The 19,562-nt window shown below is 43.4% G+C and overlaps 1 protein-coding gene across 2 annotated transcripts in view; it reads left to right on the plus strand.

The window, feature by feature from the left end:
• Positions 1–19,562, plus strand: part of kcp (kielin cysteine rich BMP regulator) — a 131,497-nt gene that overhangs the window by 73,724 nt on the left and 38,211 nt on the right. For both annotated transcript variants that reach the window (XM_059987118.1, XM_059987119.1), the window contains 10 exons: positions 1,722–1,807; positions 2,298–2,391; positions 3,578–3,730; positions 3,984–4,090; positions 5,028–5,121; positions 6,009–6,182; positions 6,576–6,658; positions 14,259–14,352; positions 16,385–16,567; positions 17,035–17,205. In XM_059987118.1, coding sequence (XP_059843101.1) covers positions 1,722–1,807; positions 2,298–2,391; positions 3,578–3,730; positions 3,984–4,090; positions 5,028–5,121; positions 6,009–6,182; positions 6,576–6,658; positions 14,259–14,352; positions 16,385–16,567; positions 17,035–17,205 — 1,239 coding nt within the window. The remainder of the gene's footprint in view (positions 1–1,721; positions 1,808–2,297; positions 2,392–3,577; positions 3,731–3,983; positions 4,091–5,027; positions 5,122–6,008; positions 6,183–6,575; positions 6,659–14,258; positions 14,353–16,384; positions 16,568–17,034; positions 17,206–19,562) is intronic.

Below are 19,562 nucleotides of genomic sequence, written 5' to 3' on the forward strand. Positions count from 1 at the left end.
ATTATAAACAATGTTGGAGAGCAGAAACATGATTGGATGAGAACTAACCAATCAAGAGGGGCAGAACACGGGTATAAATACCACCGGACTAGACTTACCCAGGCATCGTCCGAGAAGAAGATGGCAGAGTATGTCATCGAAACTTCGGTTATAATCAATACCTGCACCCGGCTCGAAGCCCGAGAAGAGTTTATTCGCGATCCAGTATAGTCCTTGACTTGAGCTTTAGTAATGTATTCATCCACCTACAGAAGGCATAAAGATGCTGGGACAACTGACAATTTACTCCAATTAGTCAGTTTACAACTCTCTCCAATCTGTGAGCCCATGACCAAGACCCCAGTTTCAGCCAGCTGAATCCTAACTGCACACAAAAGATGCTGGAAATACCCAACAACTGACTCCATGTGTGTGGGAAGAGTAATAGATCAGGACCAAAGTGAAAAGAAAGCAAGTTAGTATTAAGTTCCAAAGAAAGTGAGGAGTGATGGATGGGCCAAAGGGAATACCTGTGATTAGTGTATAGACAGAGTAAATGCGAGTAGGCTCTTTCCACTTAGATTAGGAGAGATAAATACCAGAGGACTTAGCTTTAGGGTGAAAGGGGAAAGGTTTAGGGAGAACTTCTTCACTTAGAGAGTGGTGGGAGTGTGGAACGAGCTGCCATCTGACGTGGTAAATGCGGGCTCACTCTTACGTTTTAAGAATAAATTGGATAGATACATGGATGGGAAAGGTCTGGAGGGTTATGGACTGGGTGCAGGTCAATGGGACGAGCGGATTAAAGTTTTGGCACAGACCAGAAGGGGCAAATGGCCTGTTTTCTGTGCTGTAGTGTTCTATGGTTCTGTCAGGATCTCCACAGAGGTAGATGGTAAAGGTCCTCCAGCCAGTGGGCTAATGGGGCAGTTTGATGGCGCGATCATGGAAATGTAATCTGTCTTAAACTGTGGGTACATGGGACCCACCCAGCAAGTCAGCCTATACTGATGGAAGGATAAAACTGAGCCTATATCACAGATAGACAGCTTTCCCAGAAGGGGCTGGTTCAGCTACAGAGAGGGAATGCAAGTTGCCTGAAATCTGAACCTGAAAGGCAGCAATGTGTCCAGCAGGGAGAGTGGCACTGTAATTCTCTAACCACTCCCACTTTCTCAGCTGGCACACCTGACATACTGGACATGTCCTGCTGCCTTGTTATTTGCAACACATTAAAGTTCCTTGTCTATATTTTGAGCCCCTAGCCCAATTGATGGATAGACCCATACAAATTATCTCCATGGCAACCATGGTTACACTCTTTTGCAGAACAACAACACACACAAAATGCTGGTGGACCACAGCAGGCCAGGCAGCATCTACAGGGAGAAGCACTGTCGACGTTTCGGGCTGAGACCCTTCGTCAGGACTCTTTCGCAGAAATTTGCTTTATCCTATACATCCCTCCTCACTTCTCTGCAATTTAGTTCTAGCTTGCCTTCTCTCTTTCCGAATTGAAGCATCAGTTCTCTCACTTTCCACGGATACTGATAACCTGTTGAGTTTTTCTGACATCTTCTGCTTTTGTTTCTGAGTCCCACTTTCAAAATGTTCATATACAATTAAGTTCCCACTCCAGATTTGTGACTGGAGAGTATGTTAAAGTAAAGGAATATCTTGTGTAAAAATACTCAAAGTGGTGTTGTTGATCTAAGATAAGATTTGTACTTTTCCTTGTGCAGTGTGTGAGTATGAGAGCGTGCTCATTAACAATGGTCAGACATTCCAGCCGCCGTTTGCTGGGCCCTGCATTCAGTGTACCTGCACAGTGAGTATATGTTCTCAAGCAACGTCTGTTGGTATATGTGTACATTTTAAAAATAGCTTTCTGGGTTCGGATTTGGAGAATGTGGGAAGTTTACAAAACCCCTCCACTTTGATATGTAGCAACACCGCAAAAAAGTGCTGGAGGAACTTAGCGAGTCAGGCAGCAACTGTTGGGAGGAGTAAACAGTCAACATTTCAGGCTGAGGTCCTTTGTCAGGACTGGGAAAGAAGGGGGCAGAAACCAGAATGAGAAGGTGGGGTGGGGGGGAAGAAAGGAGTACAAGCTGCCAGGTGTTAGGTGAGACCAGGTGAAGGGGAAAGTGGATGGCTTTCAAGGATGGTTTTGTACTGGTGAAGCAAGAAGGTTTGTGAACAAATCCAAGATCATGCAGTAACACATGCTGGGATGAAAGCAGTTTGGAGCTGAAAGCTATTGAGGGGATATTGACAGAAGAATTCTGATGCTGTGTTTGAAACATTTCTTTGTTTAGGATGGAAATGTACGATGTCAAGAGGAGGTCTGCCCATTTCTGCCTTGTGCCAACCCATTCAAACCTCCAGACCAGTGCTGTCCTACGTGTAAAGGTAGGTAACTCTCTGAATCAACATCCTCAGTGACACCTTAACCCAAGACATGAATCCCCAAGCTCATAATCCCCTTCCCACTGTTTAATTTTAAGTCCTGATCCATATTCCTGCCCCCACAAGTCAAGACTGACCATGTCAAGTATCATGCCCTTGGCTACAGTAATCATACCTCGGAGCTTGTTGGACATCTGGAAGAAACAGAGTCTGGGATGCATTGGAGGAGGGGACTGAATTCAGAATGAGGACTATGCCTGAGCCCAGGGTGCAGGCGAGCTGGAGGTCCAGTTCAATTCACTATACTAGTTACCCAGGTATCATCATTGAGATAAGTGGAGATTTCAGAGGTGCAGTTAACGGTCAGTAACTGCCAAAGTACACTGCCGCGTACTTGCCAGACATGGTGGTGAGGGATGGATTAATAATGTGACAATATCACAGTTGGATTAGACCCTGTACAGCGTACTGTGTACGGTATTGTTTTTCTATTGTAGCAAGCAAGTATGGTAGAAGCAATTACAGGGAGCTTTGCTCAACTGATATCTGTAATGAGCGGGTTGTGATGTTGGTAGGATCCTGAAAGTTTTCTAATAGGATAGATGTGGAGGCAAATATTTCTGTATCTTGCAAAACCTAAATCCTCAGCACTTAAGATAAGAAATCATACATTTAAGACAGATTGGGCAAATACTTTGAGGATCCTAAGGCTTTCCTCAAAAGACAGTGGACACAGAATATCAGAATACAGTGATGAATTCATTCTGGATGAGCAAATGAGTGAACAATTACTAGGAACGGGGTAAATGCAGAGCTGAGGTTACTGTTGGGTATTTAATGTTTCAGTAATATTGTAAGCATGTTGTTTGATTAAGCATTCTTTGTTTTTAAGTGATTCATTATAGTTATATGTACAAAATACATGAATTGCAAATGGCATGACACTACCACGTCATACATATGCACCTTGCTTAAAATAAGAACAAATTTAGATTCACATTCCCAACTCTCTTGGTTTCCTTTCAATTAGTTTTTATGTTTTGGATTTACATATCATAACTGTTACCATCAGATCAACCATGATCTTATTGAGGGGAAGAGTAGGGTCAGCGGTCAAGTGACCTCTCCTGCTGTTCAAACGACTCCTGTCCTTAGTGCCATACTTAGCTGTCTGTTTCTCCTCTGTCAGTATGTGTTATGCAGGGACTGGAGTATGAAGATGGAGTGAAATGGGAGCTGGAGGAGAACCAGTGCACCATCTGTACCTGTGTCAATGGTGACACCATCTGCAGACCCAAGCAGTGCCCAGCCGTCACCTGCCAACACCCTTCCTCAAACAATGGTATGTCCAAAACCAAGATCATCTGAGTAACATCAAGGCAGATTGATCAAAACACAGAGTAAAGGTGAACTTTCAGTTTACAGGGAAGATTTTGGCTGGATACAGCCCATAGGATGATGAGCAGAGGAATCTGAGCAAGAAATGGGAGGTCGGGTCAGGGGATCAAAATTGGAGTCACTGGGTCAGGTGAAAGGTCTGGGCTGTAATGATGTTTTTTTTTTAAATCTAATTTGCCGGAATATTCTTTCCCTAGGTGAATGCTGTCTCTCTTGTGACCAATGCACTTACAACAAGAGACAGTATGTCAGTGGGCAGGAGTTCATTGACCCAGACAACCCATGCCAGAATTGCCACTGTCAGGTAGGATCAATTACCCGGTCTTCCAGCGCCATTAGGAAGGTGACTATGTCATGGGGCAGTACTGATTTCTGCTGGGCAGGGCCCTGCTGCTGGATTGGACTGGTGGGAGATGAATGTTTGGTGAGAATGTGTTAATGCTGCTGAGCCAGAAACCTTGGTGCTTTGATGGACTCCAACTGAAGTTTTAACTGTCTCATTGAGACAAATACAAAGTCAGGCTACGCCATCTTCAAAATTAAGCAAGAGTTAAAGAACTTGTGTCTCAGCAAGATCCAGAAAAACTCATCAAGCATTTATTTTTAGTTGGCTTGACTACTATAATGGCTTTTTCGCAGGTCTCTGTAAAAATCCCTCAGACAGCTGCAGCTCATTCAGAACGCTGCTGCTGGAGTCCTCACTAAGACCAAGAAAGTAGAACATATCACTCCAGTTCTTAGATTGCTAAATTGGCTTCCTGTTTATCAAAGAATTGATTTAATAGTACTACTGGGTTATAAAGCACAGAATGGTTTCGGGCCAAAATACATCTCCAATCTCGTGCTGCATTATGAACCTACCCGAGCTCTCAGTTCATCTGGGGCAGGTCTGCTTACTGTCACCAGTGTCAAAACTAAACATGGTGAAGCAGCTTTTAGTTACAATGCTCCAAATATCTAGAATAACCTTCCAGAGGATCTGAAATCCGCTCCAATTTTAAGCTTTTTTTAAAAAGTCTTTTCGCTGTAGCTTTCATTCCTTTTTTTAATCTTTTGTATGTGTGATTTTATTCTCTTATATATTGTCTGAAATTTGATGTTTGATTTTTATATCTTGTTTTGTGTAAAGCACTTTGAACTATCTTGTGTTTGAAAAGTGCTATACAAGTAAACTTGCCTTGCCTTGAATGAAGGGTGCACTTCTGAACAAGCGTCTGATCCAATGATTTCCCTCCTGACAGACCGGCACGGTACACTGTGTCCTGACAGATTGTCCCCCAGTTACCTGCAACAGGCCGGAGAGGAAGCCAGGGCAGTGCTGCGCCAAGTGCCCCGGTAAGATCAGATGTTAGAATCTGAGGCCCAGCGTCAGTGGAGGAAATAGATAGTAGGCTCTGACTCATGTGCACTTGCAGCTCTCGCCATTGGTCGAGACATGAAGTCAAGGTGACACGATAACATCTCCATTATTTCAGTCAAGTACTCAATGACTGGGTGTCATTTCCAGTCATTGATCCTACTTGAGGCGATAGTCAACAGCAAGATGTCTCGCAGAGAATTACAAGTTGTAAGAATTTGGACACTTCTAAAGGAGCTGGAAGTTGTATTTAGTCCCTTGATACTTGGATTTGCCTTCTGCAAAGTGACCCGATGAACAAAGTGGGTCAGTATGGTAACAGCAGTAATACTGTTACTGCGCCAGTGACCCGGGTTCGACTCTGCCGCTGTCTGTAAAAAGTTAGTACGTTCTCCTGGTGTGGGCGCCCCCATTCCAAAAATGCAGATTGCAGGTTAATTGGTCACATGGGTCCAACTGGAAGCTGTGATTTTGTTGGGCTGGAAGGGCCTGTTTACTGTGTTGTATCCCTAAATAAAAAAGGTACTGACTTACTCAGATACAATTGAAGGTACTGACACACTCTGCGATAAGTCACCCAAGTACGCAGGCACATTTCACAGCGTCACTGACACTCAACTCCAGAGTGGCTGGTTCTCCCTGCAGCCCTGTTCAACAGACACTGACACACTGGTCCATAACACCACAGTTACTGAATCTCCCTGTGACCTGATCCACAGGTACTGACACACCTGGGGTCTCCACATTGCATTTATTCCCCAGTACAACTGCAGTATTGGAGTGGCAAAGATGCAAGACTGTGAGCAGCCATTAAAAGAGAACTGGAGGAAAGAACATTTGTGATATGCTTTGTTTCTGTTTGCAGACTGTGTGCTTGAGAATCGAGTATTAGTAGATGGTCAGCGGTTCCCAAACCCTGAGAACTCTTGCCAGGAGTGTGCCTGTTTGAACGGCCAAGTGATCTGTACGGAGAGGGATTGTATTAGCGCCCTCTGCTCCTATCCGCTCTCCGGGACCTGCTGTCAAAACAACTGTAACGGTAATGACACAGACCGGCTGGTGGGTGATGAGGGGTGAGTTAGCGGGAGGGCGTGTTGGGGATGGTGATGTTGAATCTACTGTGGAGGTGGGGCAAAAGCAGATCAGGATCAGATGTGGGGGCAAGAAGATTGGGATGAGGGAATGGGATCGCGGGGTACAGCAGAAAGAGAGAGAGGAACAGCAGATGTGCAGCGGGATACCTGCATGGAGTAAAGGCTGGGAGGGGTGAGCAGAGACCGAACGGTGTCCAGATTGCAAAGGAACGAAGCCCCTGCCGTTGTAGCTACAGCCATGCAGCCTGTCTGAGCATTCCCAGAGAAAGTGCAGAGAATGTTTTGAGCTGTCCTCTGTCTCTCTTTGTCTCTCTCTGTCTCTTTCTATTTCTCTACAGGTTGTCAGTATGCTGGTAAGGAATATCCTAATGGTGCCAACTTTCCACACCCAACTAACAAATGCAAGGAGTGTCATTGCATTGTGAGTATTGAGACAAGCTTATCAAAGGTAAAGAGGCAAATTTGAGATAGCTTGAGTAGATATGAAAAAGAATGCCTCTCCCTCCTTCCTCCAGTCTCTCACTGTCTCTCTTCCTCCATTCCTCCAGACTGCCTCCCACCACCTCTACCTGCTTTTTTTCTCCCTTGTCTCCGTTTCCTCGCAGACTCTCCCATCGTCTCCGTTTCCTCGCAGACTCTCCCATCGTCTCCGTTTCCTTGCAGACTCTCCCATCGTCTCCGTTTCCTCGCAGACTCTCCCATCGTCTCCGTTTCCTCGCAGACTCTCCCATCGTCTCCGTTTCCTCGCAGACTCTCCCTTCACCTTGTAATCACTTACTATCTCTCCATCCACCTACAGTGTATCACTGGTCTTACCCCTGTTTCACCCCCTTCCACTATTTCCAGTTCCTTACTATCTGAAGTTCCTTCTTTTCCTTCAGGATATATTTGTTTCTCCGTTTCACACACAGCAACATGAGAACTAGAAGCAAGAGTAGGCCATTTAACCCCTTGTGGCTACTGTACCATCTAACAAGGCCATCTGTCAGTGTCATTTTCCTGCATTAACATAATATGCCCCCCCTAGCCCCCCCAATTCTCATATTTAAAAATCTATAAATTGTTTCAAATAGACTCAGTGACTTCCAAAGACTCACAACCCTCCAGTTGAAGAAATTCCTCACTTTTGACCTGAGTAGTCTACCCCTCAAGACTGATTTTTGGTCCTAGACAGTCAAACCATGGAAAAATCAGACTGTTAAACCCCATAAGAATTCTATATCTTTCAAAGAGATCACTTCTCATTGAACCTAAGTCCCAGAGAAGATAGGCCCAACCTCAATTTTTTCTTGTAGGATGAGCCTGCCATTCCAGAAACTAATAGACAATAGAGAATAGGTGCAGAAGTAGACCATTCGGCCCCTCGAGTCTGCACCACCATTCTGAGATCATGGCTGATCATTCACTATCAATACCCAGTCCCTGCCTTGTCCCCATATCCCTTGATTCCCCTATCCATCAGATATCTATCTAGCTCCTTCTTGAAAGCATCCAGAGAATTGGCCTCCACCGTCTTCCGAGGCAGTGCATTCCACACCTCCACAACTCTCTGGGAGAAGAAGTTTTCCCTCAACTCTGTTTTAAATAACTGACCTCTTATTCTCAATCCATGCCCTCTGGTACTGGACTCTCTCAACATCTGGAACATATTTCCTGCCTCAATCCTATCAAATCCTTTAATTATCTTAAAAGTTTCAATCAGATCCCCTCTCAATCTCCTCAATTCCAGTGTGTACAAGCCCAATCTCTCCAATCTCTCTGCGTAAGACAGCCCTGCCATCCCAGGAATCAACCTAGTGAATCTACGCTGCACTTCCTCAATTGCCAGAATGTCCTTCCTTAAACCTGGAGACCAAAACTGTACACAATATTCCAGGTGTGGTCTCACCAGGGCCCTGTACAAATGCAAAAGGACATCCTTGCTCTTGTACTCAATTCCCCTTGTAATAAAGGCCAACATTCCATTTGCCCTCTTCACTGCCTGTTGCACTTGCTCATTCACCTTCATTGACTGATGAACTAGGATTCCTAGGTCTCTTTGTATTTCTCCCTTACCTAACTCTACACCATTCAGACAATACTCTGCCCTCCTGTTCCTGCTTCCAAAGTGGATAACTTCACATTTATTCATATTGAATGACATCTGCCAAGTATCTGCCCACTCACCCAGCCTATCCAAGTCTCCCTGTATTCTCCTAACGTCCTCTTCACATGTCACACTGCCACCCAGTTTAGTATCGTCAGCAAACTTGCTGATATAGTTTTCAATGCCCTCATCTAAATCGTTGACATAAATCGTAAAGAGCTGTGGTCCCAATACAGCCCTGTGGTACCCCACTAGTCACCTCCAGCCAGTCCGAGAAACACCCATTCACTGCTACCCTTTGCTTTCTATCTGCCAACCAGTTTTCTGTCCATGTTGAAACCCTGCCCCCAATGCCATGAGCTCTGATTTTACTCACCAGTCTCCTATGTGGCATCTTATCGAATGCCTTCTGAAAATCTAGGTACACTACATCCACTGGCTTACCCTCGTCTAACATCCTTGTTACACCCTCAAAAAACTCCAACAGATTAGTCAAGCATGATTTGCCCTTGGTAAATCCATGCTGGCTCGGCCTAATCCTATTACTGCCATCAAGATATGCCACTATTTCGTCCTTAATAATGGACTCAAGCATCTTCCCCACGACTGACGTTAGGCTAACAGGGCGATAGTTCTCCGTTTTCTCCTTCCCTCCCTTCTTGAAAAGTGGGATAACATTAGCTACTCTCCAATCTTCAGGAACTGATCCTGAATCTAAGGAACATTGGAAAATGATTACCAATGCATCCGCAATTTCCTGAGCCACCTCTTTTAGAACCCTCGGATGCAGACTATCTGGACCCGGGGATTTATTAGCCTTCAGTCCTATCAGTCTACTCATCACAGTTTCTTTCCTAATGTCAATCTGTTTCAATTCCTCTGATATCTTATGACCCTGGCCCATCCATACATCTGGGAGATTGCTTGTGTCCTCCCTGGTGAAGACAGATCTAAAGTACGCATTAAATCCTGTTGCTATTTCCCTGTTTCCCATAACAATTTCTCCCAATTCATTCTTCAAGGGGCCAACATTGTTCTTAACTATCTTCTTTCTCTTCACATAGCTAAAAAAGCTTTTGCTATCCCCTTTTATATTCCTGGCTAGACTGAGCTCATACCTGATTTTTTCTCTCCATATTGCTTTTTTAGTTAAGATCTGCTGTTCCTTAAAACTTTCCCAATCACCTGTATTCCCACTCATCTTAGCCCTGTCATACTTCCTTTTCTTTAATGCTATACAATTTCTGACTTCCTTTGTCAACCACTGTGGCCCCTTCCCCCTCTTTGAATTCTTCCTTCTCATTGGAATGAACTGCTTTTGCATCTTTTGTATGATCCCCAAGAATATCTGCCTCTGCTGATCCACTGTCTTTCCTGCCAGGGCATCCGCCCATTTAACTTTGGCCAGCTCTTCCCTCATGTCTCTGTAGTCTCCTTTATTTAATTGCAACACTGACACCTCTGATCTGCCCTTATCCCTCTCAAATTGTAGATAAAAACTTATCATGTTATGATCACTACTTCCTAATGGCTCCTTTACTTTAAGATCACTTATCAATTCCTGTTCATTACACATCACCAAGTCCAAAATAGCCTCGTTCCTGGTTGGCTCAAGCACAAGCTGTTCCAAAAATACATCCCTTAGACACTCCACAAACTCCCTAACCTGGGGTCCAGCACTTACCTGATTCTCCCAGTTCACCGGCATGTTGAAATCTCCCATAACGACTGCATTACCTTTAGTAAATGCCAATGTTAACTCCCTAATCAACTTGGACCCAATATCCACGCTACTGTTTGGGGGCCTGTACACAACACCCATTAGGGTCTTTTTACCCTTACTGTTCCTCAGCACAATCCACACAGACTCTACTTCCCCTGTTCCTAAGTCACCCCTTGCTAAGGACTGAATCTCATTTCTCACCAACAGGGCCACCCCACCCCCTCTTCCCATATTTCTGTCTCTACGATAGCACGTATACCCTGGTACACTCAATTCCCAGGCCTGATCCCCTTGCAGCCATGTCTCCGTTATCCCAACAATATCATAGTTCCCCATTTTCATCTGAGCTTCAAGCTCATCTGTCTTATTTCTGACACTACGCGCTTTCAAGTATAGAATTCTTAGCCCATTCCTCCTCTCTTTGCTTAAAACACTGTCTATTGTACCTAACCCAGCTCCTTGAACTTCCATCGGGCTAACTGCACCTTGAATTTTGATGACCTTCTCAAGATCACCTAAACCTTCTACACATTTAACCCCATGCTCCTTCTGACCAACCCTCTGTATATGTAACTTTTCCAACACATGTTCTGTCTCACCTTTCTCCTTTACACAATTAATATTTGGGAAACGTGTATTCCCCACCTGTCCCTTATCCTTCATCATATCATCTTCTCTCGTATTCTGGATCCCTGCCCCCTGCACATCTAGTTTAAACCCCCCCGAGCAGCACTGGCAAACATTCCTGTGAGAATGTTAGTACCCTTCCAGTTCAGATGTAGACTGTCCCTTCGAAACAGATCCCAACGTCCCTGGAACAAAGACCAATTATCCAAAAACCTGAACCCTTCCTTCCTGCACCATGCTCTCAGCCTCGTACTAATGTGCGTAATCATTCTATTCTTCGCCTCACTCGCACGTGGCACAGGTAGCAATTCCAAGATTGTCACCCTGGAGGTCCTGCCTTTCAGCTTCACTCCTAACTCCCTGAACTCTCTAAGCAGGACCCCCTCACTCACCTTACCTACATCATTGGTCCCTACATGGACCACTACATCTGGGTTCATGCCCTCACTCTCAAGAATAGCCTGCACCCGATCTGAGATGTCCCGGACCCTGGCACCAGGGAGGCAACATACCATCCGAGATTCCCGATCTGCCCCACAAAATCTCCTATCTGCCCCCCTAACTATAGAGTCCCCTAAAACTATCGCTCTCTTCTCTTCCCTCCTCCCCTTCCTAGTTGAGGGTTCAACCTCTGTGCCAGAGGCAGGACCACTACAACTCATTCCTGGTAGGTCATCCCCATCAACAGTATCCAGTACGGTATACTTATTGTTAATGGGAATGGCCGCAGGGGTGCTCTGCTCTCTCTGCCTGCTCCCCCTGCCTCTCTGGACCGTCACCCATCTGCCTACTTCTTGGATTTTTGGTGTGACTACCTCCTGATAACTCCTATCTATCTCTGCCTCCCGAATGATCCGTAGTTCATCCAGCTCCTGCTCCAACTCCCTAACTCGGTCTGATAGGAGCTGCAGCTGGACGCACCTTTTGCAGGTGTGGTCATCAGGGACAACTGTGTTGACCCTGACCTCCCACATACTGCATACGGAGCACACCACTGCTCTGACTGTCTCCCCCATAACTGAACTGGATTGAAAGAATAAGTCTAAAAAGCACCTAGCGACCTTACCTTCTTCCCCTCAGCGAGCAATCACACAGGCTTACCGAAGTCCCCTTACGCCGAAGCCCACTTAGCCAAAGCCCAGGACTCTGCTTCCACGGACTCCACTGCCCGCTCTGACAAGAAGTCCTGCCTTTTAAAGTGCGCGCTCGACGCTGACGTCACTCGCGCCTGCGCAGTTCCCCCTCCTCCACAGGTATTGACCAGGTAGGCTTAAATCCTACCTACAACGGTCGAATTCTCTGAGATCCCAGCTGAATCACAAGCTGTAACTTCCTCCCGATTCAAATGACCGATCTGAAAAGAAGTCCTGCCTTTTAAAGTGAGTGCTCGACGCACTAATCCTCTGAGCTTTTCTGTATTCTCTTCCTGTACCTCTTCGCACAGGGAGAAAGCAGATCAACATGCAATATTCCGCATGCTCCGTTCTCTGCACATTCATGTGCCTATCTAAGAGCCTTTCAAATGCCTCCTTCGTATTTGCCTCTACTAACACCGCTGACAGCACATTTCCAGGCGCCCATCATTCTGTGGAATAAAAAACTTGACTTGTACATGTCCATTGAACATCACCACCCCCCATATTAAATCTCTACCCTCTAGTAAAGCATAGAACCTTTGGCCCACAATATTAGCTAAACTAGTGATTAAATGCCTAATTAATCCCTTCTGCGTACACAGTGTCCAGATGCTCATGGATACACAACCTCCCGATATTTTAAGAATACTCTGTTTCTCTAGCTGCTCTACCAAAGCAACTACGTTGTACGTATTTTACCAATTTAATTTCATCTGCAATGTCCTTGCGTTCGTCTAGCCTGTCGGTGTCCCTTGGAGGTCAGTCTGCATCCAGCTCCTACCCTTCACTACATCTGTCTGTGTCTTTAGCAAACTTGGATACATTACACAAAAACAGCAGACAGTCTGCTGGAGGAACCCAATGGGTCGATGTCTCAGGTCATGGTGAAGGGTTTCGACCCAGCAAGGTGACAATTCCTTTCCTCCCACAGATGCTGCTCAATCCACTGAGTTCCTCCAGCAAACGGTTTGTTGCTCCAGATTCCAGAATCTGCAGTTTATCATGTCCACTCATACAAAGCTCCTTTCTAAACTCTAAGAGGCAGGTCATCAGGTCGGTATTTATCTTGGCCCCCATGATTTTTATGAATAAATTTATGAATATTAATTTCTCTGAGCTCCTCATTCAGTCAGAACCTGTAAACATCATGTATTCCACAAAAGTTGACATACAATATTTGTTTAATTTCTCTGTTATTTCACATACCTCCCCCCCCCCCATTCCTTCAGTCTCAGTCTATATTGGACCCATTGACTCTGCTAATCTTTTCCATTTTTATATCTGCATTTCCATTTTGCTAGTGTTTTCTTTTTTAATGGCCAAACCTTCCTTTGCTGAATTCTGAATTTCTCCCACACCAATCTCTGAACCAGTCAGTCTGATTTTAGACTACTTATGCCAGTTTGCTTGTCGCTGGGTTAATAATCCAAGGATTATCGTCGTTAAGATTGTTTTTCTAGCTTGGGCACTTCATGCTCATATTCTTCATTGGAGAAACTCTCTTTTTAGAGGTTTTATCAATATTGCTGGTTCTCGCATGTTCTAGAGCCACTATATCTTATCCCTTCCCACTGCAAGATCTCCTCTAGCCCCACGGAGATGTCCTTAACCCTAGCCTGGGCCAGCAGCACAGATCTGAGATTCATGCTCCTGATACAAATAACACAAATGTCCTCCAAAGCCCGTTGCTATCATGTTCCATTTCTCTTCCACAGACTCATTGGTACTCAGTAGAGTGGCCTGGTTTCTTGTTCTCCTTGTGGTCACTGCAAGAACCTCACATCTCTTCAAAACGTGCATGTCTAAGGCTCCTGCAATGCCTCTTCTCAGTCCCCATAGATGAGGCATTCAAAGTCATGGCCTCTTGACCAATTTTTAAGCACTTAGTTCAAATCGTGTGACTTTCACCTGGAATAAAGTATCCAGGTAACTTTCCTCCTTTCTGACATATTGCACCATCAGAATCTTACATGTGCTCACTGTGGATCCCAATGGTTTCCAAAACCTGCAGCGTATCAACTGCCCTATTCTGTCTGTTTTAAATTATTTATGTAATTTTAATCAATTTGTTTAATCCTGTTACCGAACTGCCTTACTCATCAAAGTACACAGAATGTGGATGCTCTTTTACAAACAGTCTGTGGCTCTTGGCTTGGACAGTTTTATATTCCTAGATAACAGAGTGAATCATCAGTCTTCAGTTGATCTGCTCCAGATTGTTACCCAATTACCTGGAAGGATACTTGTTTATTAAATAAATTTAAAATTGTGTGGTTAAGAATTAAACTGTTGAACCTAAGTCTGTTATTCCCTGAAGTTCCCAGTCTTTGAACTCTGTAGTCAGAGGTCATAGTGCCAAAGCCACATTTCTACAATTACAATTACTCATCCTATAACATCATGTTTTCAATATTTGTCTTTCCCTGTGTAACATGTTATCTCCTTGTAGAATGGAAACGTGCAATGTCTGTCGAGGAGGTGTCCTCCTCTCTCATGCAACGATCCATTCCTCCAGCCTGGAAGCTGCTGCCTCCAATGTCCAGGTGAGGGTGAGCATATGGAAATGTCAGCTAGAGTGGCTCCTGATTTGGAGTGTGTCCGAGGGTTGCACAGAGGAGCATTCAGAGGACTTGTATTCCTGCACCATGGGTATACAACAAGATATAGGTCCATGGTATTACAGGAAAGATACCAGCATGATTCAAGTATTGGCTGATTGGCGGGAGGCAAAGAGTGGAAATAAAGGGAATATTTTGAGGTTGGCTGCCAGTGACCAATGGTGTTCTGCAGGGGTCGATGTTGGGACTGCTTCTTTTTACGTTGTATGTCAATGATTTGGATGAAAGGATTGATGGCTTTGTAGCCAACTTTGTGGACAATACAAAGATAGGTGGAGGTGCTGGTAGTGTTGAGGAAACAGGGAGGCTGCAGAAGGCCTTGAACAGTTTAGGAAAATAGGCAGAAATGTGGCAAATGGAATACAGTGCTGGGAAGTGTATGGTCATGCACTTTGGTGGAGGGAATGAAAGCATTGACTGTTTTCTTTATGGAGAGAAAATTTAAAAATCCGAGGTGAAAAGGAACTTGAGAGTCCTTATCCAGGATTCCCTAAAGATTAATTTTCAGGTTGAGTTGGTGGTGAGGAAGGCAAATGCAATCTTTATATTCATGTTAAGAGGACTGGAATATAAAAACAAGAATCTAATGTTGAGGCTTTATGAAGCACGGGTAAGGCTTCACTTGGAGTATTGTGAACAGTCTTGGGCTCCTTATATAAAAAAGAATGTGCTACATCCTTTCTAGGAAAGGGTTCAGAGGAGGTTCACGAGAATGATTCCAGCAATGAAAGACTTATCAGATGAAGAATGTTTGATGGCTCTGGGTCTTTACTTGCAGGAATTTAGAAGAATGGGGGGTGAGGGGCTATTTCATTGAAACCTAACAAATGTTGAAGGGCCTAGATAGGTTGGATGTGGAGAGGATGTTTCCTACAGTGGGGGAGTCCAGTACCAGAGAGCACAGCCTTAGAATAGAAGGACATCACTTTAGAATGGAAACAAAGAGGGATTTCTTTAGCCAGAGGGTGGGGATTCTGTGGAATTTGTTGCCATAGGCAGCTTTGGAGGCCAGGTCATTGGGTGTATTTAAGATGGAGGTTGATAGACTCTTGATTAGTCAAGGCATGAAAGGTCACAGGGAGAAGGCAGGAGAATGGGGTTGAATGGGAAATGGATCAGCCATGATAGATTGTGGAGCAGACTCAATGGGCTACGTGGCCTAATTCTGTCCCTATGTCCTATAGTCTTATGGGTTTATAATGTGACATCAGTACATTCCATGGTATCATAAAGGGCCATGGTGCTTCAGTGGGTTACAGTGAAAGGTGTGGTACCTATACGAGAATTACATTTAGGGTGATGGGGTATAACATAAATTATAATGAAGCCATGGGATATTTCAGAAAGTTAAACTGAGGAGCATAGCGTATAAGAGTGGGTTATTATAAGATCATAGGATATGACAGTGCTAGAATGATGATGGAAAATATATCAGTGTCGTACTGACAACGTGGACTATATCAGTTTCGTACTGACCATGTGGACTATATCAGTGTCGTACTGACCAGGTGGACTATATCAGTGTCATACTGACCAGGTGGACTATATCAGTGTCGTACTGACGACGTGGACTATATCAGTGTCGTACTGACCATGTAGACTATATCAGTGTCGTACTGACGACGTGGACTATATCAGTGTCGTACTGACCACGTAGACTATATCAGTGTCGTACTGACCAGGTGGACTATATCAATGTTGTGACAATGTGGAATATATCTGTGTTGTAGGGAGTGACGATGTGGAAATTATCCGTGTTGGGGGGCGTGACAGGGAATATATCCATGTTGTGGGGAGTGACGGGGAATATTTTAGCATTGCATTGAGGGTTTGCCAGTTCCAGTCAGGTCTGTGGAATTTACTGATGTTGATCTTGGAGTGAGAGATCACCAGTGTTGCACAGTGTACTTGTCATATATCCGTATTATCCTGTTAACGTTCTGTTATCTTTGGCCAGCTCCACCAGCTGAATGTCAGTACTCAGGCCTCCTTTATAAACACATGCAGCATTTCTATGAGCCGCTGGACAAATGCCGCTCCTGTGTGTGTAATAACGGGACAGTCACGTGTCAGAGGAAGCCGTGTGCCCCCCTGCAGTGTTCACACTCCATCCTGCAGGACTGCTGCCGCACCTGCGACGGTAGGGAGCAAGTTGTAAAGGATCTGAGAGTGATTGGGCATACTGGGCAGCGGGCGTGCTTACAAGAGGTAGGGGGGGCTGTGGGTGAGGGGGGCATGAGCAGACTGGGAACTGAAAAATCTAAGTTGGGATGGGATTGTTGAGTATTGTGTGTTTGGGTGGGATTTTCTGGGGGGTGGGGTGTGTGTGTGTGTGTGTGTGTGTGTGTGTGTGTGTGTGTGTGTGTGTGTGTGTGTGTGTGTGTGTGTGTGGTCCAGTGGTTGGTAACCTGGATGTGAGAGGTGAGTCTTGGCCCAGAATATTGGGTAAATTGAATATGTTTGGAATGAGGTGGTGATAGAAGCATGTGGGTGGCTGGTGGGGTTCGGCTGTGTTTATGGTTTGGGGCCTAATAAACACAGTGGATGAGATATCGGGTGAGTAATAGGTAGCTCAAAATTATGATTTTCCAAAACATCTTTCTTCAGGCTGTCTGCTAGGTGGAAAGGAATACGCAAATGGAGAAGAATTCGCCGATGTATCAGATAGCTGCAATGTTTGTGAATGCAGAGAGGGCAGCGTATTGTGTGAAAGGCCACCCTGCCCTGTGCTGGAGTGTCCCTTCCCTACACAGGGCCGCTGCTGTAAAGCATGTGACGGTATGAACACACTCCGGCTCAGATTCCTCTTTGTTCACCTCTAATCATTGCTGATCCATTGGTTAATTTTATAGTTGAGGGGTCAGACTTTGACCACTCATCATCACAAATGTTTCAAAAAGAATTCCTGCTGGTTTTGGAGAGATTGGCAGGATATCCTGTCAGGTTGTCAGAATCAGGATTGGGTTTAATATCGCTGGCATATGTCATGAGATTTGTTGATTTTATAGCAGCAGTACAATTCAGTACGTAATAATTGTAAAAAAGCTGTCAATTACAGAAAGTATAAATATTTATTAGTTAAATTAAATAGTGCAAAAATAGAAATTAAAAAAGTAGTGTAGTAGTGTTCATGGGTTCAATGTCCATTCAGATCCATCCCTGCAATAATATCACTACTTGCTCAGTTTAGTAGTTTTTTTAGTTATAAATTGAATCTTAATAAGAGTGAGCTTTTCCAGTGAAATATGCAAGCTCCAATCTATAGACAATCACTATTCAGACTGGTTACTGATTACTTATTTGGGTGTTAAGATTGCTAAGAAACATAAGGATCTATTTAAAGTTAACTTTTTACCCTTAATTGATCATGTTAAGCAACTGCTTACTAAATAGTCCCCATTGTCCTTATCAGTGACTGGTAGAACTAATGGTCTTAAGATGATTATTTCACGTAAATTTCTGTATCTATTTCAGGCAGTATCAATTTTCATTTCTAAATCCTTTTTTGATATTATTGATTCTAAAATTTCTTCAAATATATGGCAGAATAAAAATCCTAGGTTAAGTAAGAAATATTTACAGAAATCATAAAAGGATGGCTGTTTGGCAATGCCAAACCTAAGATTCTATTGGGCAATTAATATTTGATATTTAACATTCAGGACACAATGTCCACGATGGGTGAACCTCGAGTGCGAGTCTGTACAGGGGTTCTCATTGGCTTCTATTTTAGGGGCCTTGCCTCCCTTTGCACTTACTAAACTGAATAAACAAATGACTAATGCAATAACTAAACATAGGTTTCAATTTCGTAAATTTTTTGGATTGAATAAATTTATCCTATCAAGTCTTACTATATCTGATTTTTTTCTTCCAACCATCCAGAAATGATCAAGCTTTTCTTTTATGGAAAACGAAGAGAATAACATGTTTTCATGATTTATTCAAGGATAACTGCCTCATGTCTTTTGTCTAATAAATATAATTTGCCTAGATCACATTTTTTCAGATATTTACAGATTAGAAACTTTTTGAATATTATTTTGCCTACTTTGCCAGTATCACAGCAAACTGAAATTACAGAAAAAATGGTAGGTTTAAACCCCTATCAGAAGAGTTTAATAGCAACTATTTATGATCTGATTATGAAAATACGTCTAGGTACATCTGATAAAATTAAGAATGAATGGGAAAGAGAACTTCAGGTACCTTTACCTACAGAGAAATGGGAGAAAATTCTCCAACTAGTTAACACTTTTTCAATGTGTGCTACACACGCTTTGATACAACTTAAGGTGGTTCATAGGGCCCATATGTCTAAGGATAAGTTAGCTCATTTTTATTGCCATATAAAACCTGTTTGTGACAGATGTAATTCTGAGGTAGCTTCCTTGACACATATGTTCTGGTCTTGCCCTCTTTTGGAAAAATATTGGAAAGACATTTTTGATATTATTTCAGTAGCTTTGCGTATTGATTTACAACCTCATCCTTTTACTGCAATTGTTGGATTACCAGTGATGAACTCTAGTCAATAATCCCCTTCAGCTTGCTGTTTGATTGCATTTGTTACATTAATAATCAGAAGATCCAAGTTATTTAAAAAGAAAAATTCTAATCCCCCTACTACATTTCAATGGTTTTCCCAAACTATAACATGTTCAAACTTAGAAAAAATTAGGAGCGCCACTATCGACCCTTCGGTTAAATTTGAAGAAACTTGGAGGCCATATATTCAACATTTTCATATGATGTAAGCTGACTTTTTCCAAATCCTTCTCAATAACTTTTTGTTCATGTATAGAGGAGCGGAGCTAATGACAAATAATGATTTTAACCAATGAAACATGGCAGCCCAGCTTTTGATTTGTTTAATTTTTTTTTAGTTTAGGGAGACTTTTTCTCTGTATAACATTTTTTTTGAATCTTTTTCATGTTCGGTTATTAAGAGATTGGGAGGCTTAGATTACATATGTTACTCGAAGTCCATTTCTGTATACGTTAACTGTTATTAATGTAATCCCGATATCTTTGGATCATTATCATTGTTATGTTTATCTATTCAAAACTTCATAAAAAAGATTGAGAAAGAAAGAACAATGTCCATTCAAAAATCAGATGGCAGAGGGGAAGAA

The sequence above is a fragment of the Hypanus sabinus genome, chromosome 13 (genome assembly GCF_030144855.1).
Source record: "Hypanus sabinus isolate sHypSab1 chromosome 13, sHypSab1.hap1, whole genome shotgun sequence".
NCBI lineage: Eukaryota > Metazoa > Chordata > Chondrichthyes > Myliobatiformes > Dasyatidae > Hypanus > Hypanus sabinus.